Source organism: Hylobates moloch, unplaced genomic scaffold, assembly GCF_009828535.3.
Source record: "Hylobates moloch isolate HMO894 unplaced genomic scaffold, HMol_V3 SCAFFOLD_11, whole genome shotgun sequence".
Lineage (NCBI taxonomy): Eukaryota > Metazoa > Chordata > Mammalia > Primates > Hylobatidae > Hylobates > Hylobates moloch.
In genome coordinates this window covers 42466280-42474909 of record NW_026652286.1, presented here as the reverse complement: position 1 = coordinate 42474909, position 8630 = coordinate 42466280, and the positions used below count along the sequence as shown (strand labels likewise).

At 41.0% G+C, this 8630-nt stretch overlaps 1 protein-coding gene across 1 annotated transcript; it reads left to right on the top strand.

Moving 5' to 3' along the window:
• Positions 1 to 5973: 5973 nt before the first annotated feature.
• On the top strand, positions 5974 to 6966 carry LOC116477343 (olfactory receptor 51M1). The gene has a single exon (XM_032168059.2). The coding sequence runs from the start codon at positions 5974 to 5976 to the stop codon at positions 6964 to 6966; it is 993 nt and encodes a 330-aa protein (XP_032023950.1).
• Positions 6967 to 8630: the final 1664 nt, after the last annotated feature.

Genomic DNA, 8630 nt, shown 5'->3' with positions numbered 1-8630 from the left:
TCAAAACACATAAACAACTTTTCCTCACCTCCATGCCCTTGCTTACACTACCCCTTCTTATTGGAAATACCTTTGTATAAAGCCCCATCTGTGGTTGATTCTTACCTAGTCTTCATAGTTCAGGTTGGGGCCTTCCCTGGCCCTCACCTGTGGGCCAGGTGCTACCCACAAATATTAATATAATTGCTATGTCCATCTCTTACGTTACACTTAAGATAGTTGTTTTCCTATCTTATATGCGATAGATGGCCCTGAATAATAGCAATATTTGCTGTTGCTGGTAATAATAGCAGCATTGTTGCTGCTATACTGTCCTTGGCTAGGATCCCAGTGAAATAGGCTAAAATCATGTTCTTAATAAATGCAGGATTTTCTCAAATTTTTCTGGTAGTGGTGCCCTCTCCTACAAGCCTAAATGAAGATGCTCAGCTCCTTCCTATTGTACCCAAGCCAGAACCCTCCTCATAACTACAATTTAGTAAGACATCCTGCTCTCTGCATCTTGTCCTATCACCCTGACTCTCCTCCTACACTCTGGCCCTAACAACCAGTTACTTACCTGGTGTAAGGTGGTGCCACTTCTGTCTGGGTGTGGTCTGATCACAATGGCATGTCATAAACTTCATGGGTCTCTGTCCTGACTTTAGATCTATATGCCCCATTTTGGAGCTCATCCCCACACAACTCTAACCAACCATGCCCTATTTAAAGGATGTAATACCTTGCTTCATGCCAGTCTCCAAGAGTGTGTGTGTGTTGGTGGTGGAGAAGTTGTGTGTGAGTTTTGAAAGAAAAGAGAAATATACACATGACCTGATCACATTAACTCAGGTTCTGTAATATAGTCTGGGGAAGAAGTACAAGACAATTTATTTTCTTTTTCTAAACGTTGATGGCATTTGCTACCAGAAAAGTAAAGAAGGAAAAAAGTTTTGTAAAGGCTACTTGTTGTAGGGCTCATTGAAGGAATGTCCAGTGCATTCAAAGATGAAGTAGAGAGCTTTGGGAAAGCCTGAGACACTGACCTGGACATTTGTTTGAGGTAGGATTGAATACGCAAGATTGACTTCTAGGTCCAAAGATATAGAGGCTGGCAGAGATGGAGGGCAATTTAATTATCTGCAGTAAATGGAAATATAAAAATAGACAGGAAAATGAGTGCAGGAATGAGAGAATCTTGAAGTAGTGGTGATTGTGGTGCTTCAAGGCAGATGTGCAATTTAAAAGCCACTGGGGACATCACATAGATAATCCTCTCCATATACCACATCTGGCCTCTCTGGAAAACGACAGCTACATTACTAGTGGATAACAGAAGACGGTAAATAAAGTGATAAGTGATATGAATTGATTTATGAAATTAAAAATAAACAGATAAGGCAGTAGTACTTTTGTTGCAGCAGATGTCTGTGTAGCCAAAACCTGGGGACTGAATGCTAAAAAGTTAGGGCTCTTCAGCTTCAAGAGAGAGGGGTGGAGATAAAGAAAGTCTTCTGCCCATAGGATTCCCAGCCCTGGGGACCCTTTGTTTACCATTAAGTTCTCCCAGCTGGAGCCATGGTCTTTCGGAGGATAAATCCTTCTGTGAGAGCCACAGGCTGGTGCCTCTCCGTGACCCTTGTGTCATCCTTATCTATACTCTTCTTTCTTCCTTTGGAACCCACTCCTTGGCTTCACATTTTTGTTATTACCTGCTGGTGAGTCTCACTACTGTCTTGTGCCGGTGTTTCAGGAGTGGGTGATTAGGGGGACATAGGAGAGAGGAGGGGGAGAGAGGAGGGAGAAAGTGCGGGAAAATGGGAATGCGTAGGTATCACAAAAGCAGTGAGCCCAAAAAGACTTGGTCTCAGTTACAATTATGGCTTTTCCCCCAAATGTTTGAATGTCCTTAGCCAAATTGATGCCCCACATTCCCTGCACTAAGCCTAATGGGATGTTTGTTTTCTTTTGTTGTTGTTTCTTTGTTTGTTGTTTTAAGAAATGAGGTCTAGCTCTGTTGCCCAGGCTAGAGTGCAGTGGTGTAATCATAGCTCACTGTAAACTCAAACTCCTGGATTCAAGCAATCCTCCCTCCTCATTCTTCCAAGTTGCCAGGATTATAAGTGTGAACCACCATGTACAGCAGGCTGGGCCTTAGACTTTTCACTTGGAAAATGAAGTCTTAGAAACCAGGGTTCTCACAGAATCTCTTCTGATATACTCAGAGTCTATGCACATAACCAGAGCCAGAGAAAGGAAGAGAAAACAGGACCTTCTCTTGCTGGAAAAGAGGAGAGCTCATCTGCAGTATTCTGTTAGGAAGGCCAGGAGGCAGGGCTGCCTCACTCCCCTGATGAGTGCCTGCAAGGCCAGGCCAGCCCCTCCCTGGATCATGTCTAGAGGTCAGGGTGGCAGAAGCCCTCTGATCTCTATACTCTTTCCCGCCGAGCCATCTGGTATACACACCCTCTCCTTTCTCTCATCAGAAAAAGTCATTCACTTATTCAACAAATTATTAAATGCATTTTATGTGCTGGTCAGGTTAACATAGAAAAGATCCCATCCTCAATCTGCTTATTTTAATCCAAACAACACCTTGTAACTTCCCCAATATCCAGGATATAGCCTTCCCCTTCCAAAATCCTCCTCTACCCTACTCAAAACAGGCATGTTTACAGATGAGTTTGACCACTGTGGAAATGTTTTCTAGGGGTTCAAAAATGAATAATCTGGTTCAAGTCCTTGTGTTTAGGTGCAGCTTCTTTTGCATATTCTCCAATTTACGAGAAACAGTATCCTCCACCAATATAGTTCATTAAAAAATAATATTAAATTCAAACAAAAGAATATTTAGACATAGGTAAGGTAGAGAGCCAATTATTCATTGTATACTGAAAATCTCTCTTTTCAGGAATTTTTTCCTGTGATCTAAGCTGAATCTACTCTGCTTTGAATATTATAATTATGTTGTAATTAGACGTAACTGAGACAAAGGTTCAAATCTTATCCTGATTTTCGCTCACTACCAGGCCTTGGGATGGTTGTTTACCTTTTTGTAGTTTTCTCCTTGTGAAGTAGGGATAAAATGTTTCATAGTTACAAGAAATATTCATGATTATGTAAAGTTTTTCACAGCATCTAAATCATGCATGGCCTCAATAAATTGGACTATCACCACAGATCTTTTACAAGTTTGAACTTTATTCTAATGATGGGGGTGGCTACTGAAGGACTGAAAACAGTGCAGTGATTCGTAGAGTTAGCACTTTCTGCATAATTTTGGTGGCTGCAGTAGAGGATGGAACAAGGGAACGAGGAGCCTGTCTTTGCATGTTGAATGACAGGTCAGGCAAGCAGGTGTGGAAAAGCTAAGAACAAGGACATTGGCTACAGAGATGAAGATGGATAGATTAAAAGGACTTAGTTAAAAATTAGATACAGAAAGAGGGAGATGGTTGAGTAGAGCACTAGCTCAAAAATGTTGTCTTGAATGACAGGAAATGGTGAATAATATTATCAAAAATGCATAAATATGAGAAGAATCAGGTGTGAAGAGATGGATGCTGGGCTCAATGTTAGACGTGTTGAGTTTCATCAGTATCCTTTTGGAAACACCTAGTGAGAAGGCAGAAACTCAGGCCTGATATGTAACGGAGTTATTTGGACTAGAGATTAATGTCTAAGAGCCACCACTGTATAAGTAATAATAATAATAGATAATATAATGAATGAGAAGTCAAGGTGTTCAAGGACAGTAAACTGAGTAACATAAATATTTGAGCAATGGAAATAAGAGAGTGCATAGAAGCTATCACAAAAATCAGAAGAGAACCAGCAGATCTTGGCATTAAGAATTTCTAGAGAGAGCTCTAAAAAGGAAGGCATGATCAGAGCACACAACTATTGCACAAAAAAAATCAATAAAAACAGGTATGATTAAGACTCTCCGTTGCATTTGGCCCCTAGAAGTCACTGGTGAATTTAAGGAGCATTGCTTTAGCTAAGTGGGTTATAAAAAAAACATTATAGGGTAGTTGGTTGAGTAGTAAATTGAGAAGTGAAGAAACGGAAAAGATAAACGTGGACTATTGTTTTACCCCTTGCCAAAGTGATGTACGCCTTATATCCATGCAGCACCTCTGCTCTCAACTCAAAACTCACAAGTATAATAAAATTCAAAGTAGCTTGCGTGACCTGCAAGATCATACATGACGTAGCACTTAGCTGCTACTTCAAGGGCATTTGCCACCATTCCCAACCTTGCTTCCTCCACTGAATATACATTGGCCTTCTTTTGTCTTTTAAACTTGTCAAGCTGCTCTCTGCTTCAGGAACTTTCACTTGTTCTTCCTCCTTCCTTGAATGTTTTTCTCTAAGATAGCCACACACTTGCCCTCTGATTTTGATTGCTTCTCTAAAATTACCTCCTCAGAGAGGTCTTCTCTGACTACCCTATATAAAATGCATCACTCTCACCCTCCTCCTTTATTCCATATTTCTTTATTGCATTACATTACCTTGCATTGTAGTATGTATGTATGTGTTTACTTTTGTCTCTGTTCTGTTTCTGTTCATTGTATTTTCAGTACCTAGGTGCAAAAGTAATTGCGGTTTTTGCCACTGAAAGTAATGGTAAAAACCACAATTACTTTTGCACCAACCTAATGGAATCATGTCTGCCATGTAATAAAATTTCAATATGTACTTATTGAATCAATTAATAATTATTGAAATAAGATTAATAGTAATGATACATATTTAATAATTTATTCAAATAATATTTAAAGGGTTCCAATGATGTGGTGGCTAAAAAAGTCAATGCCTAGAGCTAATATTAAAATTAAAAAAGAGACAGTCATGGTTTATGTCCACAAGGAATTCACATTATAGAGGCAATATAGAAATTGACAATGCTGCAGGGAAAATATCATGGTAATTAGCGCATAGTGAACTACAGGAACACATAGGAGAGGGTATTCAAACTAAACTTGAGGAATTTAAGAAGACCTTCTGAAGGACCTCTTATCTAAGCTAAGGTGGGTTATATTAGTAGAAGTTAACTAGACAAAGATTAAGGGAAAGCTATTTCAGGAAAAAATGTTTTTATTCCAGGAAGAATGAAAATACAAATGTTTACCTATGAGCAAGAATACTAGATAAACTGGAAGAATTGTTTAGTGTCATTAACACCGTGAATATACAGAGAAAATTAGGATAGATAAGAAAATAGGATATACACAGAGAGAAAATAAGGTAGGGTCTTGAATGACATTTTAAACCTTTTTTACTTCATTAAAAACTTGTTTATGTATATGTCTCTCTTGCTATATAGTAGTCAACTGAATAGAGTGGTACAAAAGATGAGTCACTGGAATAGTCCAGAAAGAGTGATCTGAATTAGAATAGCATCAATGAAGGTGACGGTGAGTAAACAGACTTGAGGTATTCAGTAAACAGAAACCCCAGGACTTGGTGATTGGTTGATTAGATACTACAGAGAGATGTGATACGGAGAAGTCTAACATAAAACATGACATTTGACTTGTGCCACTCAGATAATGAAAAGTACAGATGTTGCCAGAGTCTGGAAATCAAAAGAGAGAAAGACAAGTTCTGGAATTATATGTTTGTTATTTATCAATATATGGATGGTAAATGAAATCATGGGAGTGGATGACATTAAGAAGAAATGATAGAATATGGCCAGAAAATTGCCAAGGATGGGAAGAACTATACTTAAGGGTGGAGCAATAAAGACACACCAGCAAAGAGGCAGAGAGGAACTGAAATAATAGAAATACAGAGGAAAACTGGTGAGGGCAATGTTATCAAAGAAAGTTCAGTAAAGTAGTGAGATTGGCGGAATTCATAAGGGTAGAGTAGATAATACTAAAGGTGATGATGAACATGGTACTGCTTGTGATGTGAATGTTAGTGAAGCTGAATAATTAGTAACCAGAAATATCCATTTATTTTCAGCTCAATCCCCGAGGAATGTCAGCCCAATATTTGCTCAGTCCTCAATTCATGCTGCTATCCAACATTACTCAGTTTAGCCCCATATTCTATCTCACCAGCTTTCCTGGATTGGAAGCCTTCAAACGCTGGATTTTCATCCCCTTTTTCTTTATGTACATGGTTGCCATCTCAGGCAATTGTTTCATTCTGATCATTATTAAGACCAACCCTCGTCTGCACACACCCATGCACTATCTACTATCCTTGCTGGCCCTCACTGACCTGGGGCTGTGTGTGTCCACCTTGCCCACCACCATGGGGATCTTCTGGTTTAACTCCCATAGTATCTACTTTGGAGCGTGTCAAATCCAGATGTTCTGCATCCACTCCTTTTCCTTCATGGAGTCCTCAGTGCTCCTCATCATGTCCTTTGACCGCTTTGTGGCCATCTGCCACCCTCTGAGGTATTCAGTCATTATCACTGGCCAGCGAGTGGTCAGGGCAGGCCTAATTGTCATCTTCCGGGGACCTCTGGCCACTATCCCTATTGTCCTCCTCCTGAAGGCTTTTCCCTACTGTGGATCTGTGGTCCTCTCCCACTCATTTTGCCTGCACCAGGAAGTGATACAGCTGGCCTGCACAGATACCACCTTCAATAATCTGTATGGACTGATGGTGGTAGTTTTCACTGTGATGCTGGACCTAGTGCTCATCGCACTGTCCTATGGACTCATCCTGCACACAGTAGCAGGCCTGGCCTCCCAAGAGGAGCAGCGCCGTGCCTTTCAGACATGCACCGCTCATCTCTGTGCTGTGCTAGTATTCTTTGTGCCCATGATGGGGCTGTCCCTGGTGTACCGTTTTGGGAAGCATGCCCCACCTGCTATTCATCTTCTTATGGCCAATGTCTACCTTTTTGTGCCTCCCATGCTTAACCCAGTCATATACAGTATTAAGACCAAGGAGATCCGCCGTGCCATTATCAAGTTCCTAGGTCTTAAAAAGGCCAGTTCTGAGTCCTGGGGCTAAAACTCCCCCTAGAGGCCTATAAGAAGGCCCCAGATTAGACTGAAAATTTGGAGTATTGAGTATATAAGCATGCTCTTAAAGATTTTTTGCACCTGTCCTAAATAAAATATGGGCAAATTTATTTCTGGAGTTGTGGCTTAAAAAAACTGAAGTTCTCTTGCTTAAATTTTAATGCCTCCTCCTACAGCTGAGAACTGGCATTTTGGGTAGCATCAAAGCTATCCAGAAGGCAACTTTATTGAAGGTCATCATCAATGTAACTAAAACTAAAATGAAACTAAATAAAAACTATAAAGAAAAATAAATACCAGCGCACCCAGAGGAGAGCCTGGCAGAGACCAGGTAAATGCCATTTGCTCTAACTCACCTCTGGAAATACACCTCCTTCCATGGTTCCTTGGGACTGTTCCATCTTCTCTACCTGGCCAAGTTTCTTCTCATCTTTTTCTATCCTGGTCAGCAGTAACTTTCAGACCCCCAAGTCACATCAGAAACCTCAGAACTCGTGCATTCTTCCTCAACACCTGTTTCAAGCAACACCCCCCCAAATTTCTGAGGTTGTGCTCTCTCCTGACCATATTCCTCTAGAAGAAGAGACTTTGACCCTATCCTTGACTCCTCTCATCTCTGATTTTACCTTACAACCTCAAGTCTGACATTAAGCTAAAGTCAGTATTTACTTGTAGGTGTTTTAGTTGTGTGATATTGAACAATGACATGTAACGTGAGAAAGCTTCAGCCGAGGAAACTCTCACAAACATATTGAAGTCACAATCCCATTGCTCAGGAAGAAATAAACTTTACATTGGCTGATCAGCCTGTCCCTACGAGTGACTAAATGCCATCCTTGCAGGAGTCTCAGCTTTGAAGTTGCTTCCTCAAGGACATTTTCACAGAGAGCTCCTCCTTTTCCAATGGTGGAGCACCAAATGCTCCATCGGTTTCCTTCCACGGTGCCCTGCATTTCCTATTGTAACATTTGTCACACAGTAATGTCCTGTTTATGAAGGTGTGTGCATGTGTCCATTAGAATGACAAAATCAAGATCCTTGGAGGAATTATGCATGTCTTGCTCGCCAGTAAATGTATATAAATACAATGCCTAGCACATGCTATATACTCAATAAATATTAAATGTATGCATGGACATATAGGTACATAAAGTGGGATCCAGAGCTAACAGAAGTTCTCTTCTTGTCTCGAGGAACTCCTCCTCTTCACAGTCAGAAGCCCAAGAAGACACCTTTCTGCTGGCATCCATCAAGGTGGTGTCTTCATCGTCCCAGTTCTACTTTACTCAGGCCCTCTGGATCCTCCCACCCATTCTCCTACAGGTTAAAATTACCATGAGGGAAGGCACGGTGGCTTATGCTGTAATCCCAGCACTTTGAGAGACCAAGGTGGGAGGATTGCTGAAGGCCAGGAGTTTGAGACCAACTTCAGGCAACAAGATTACTTGAGTCCAGAGTTTGAGACCAGCCTGAACAACATAGCAAGATCCTATCTCTACAAAAAAAAATTAAAATTAGCCATGTGTGGCGGTGCACGTCTGTAGTCTCAGCTACTTGGGAGGCTGAGGTGGGAAGAATGCTTGAGCCCAGGAGGTTGAGGCTGCAGTGAGCCATAATCACACTACTGCCTGGGTGACCAAGTGAGACCCCTTT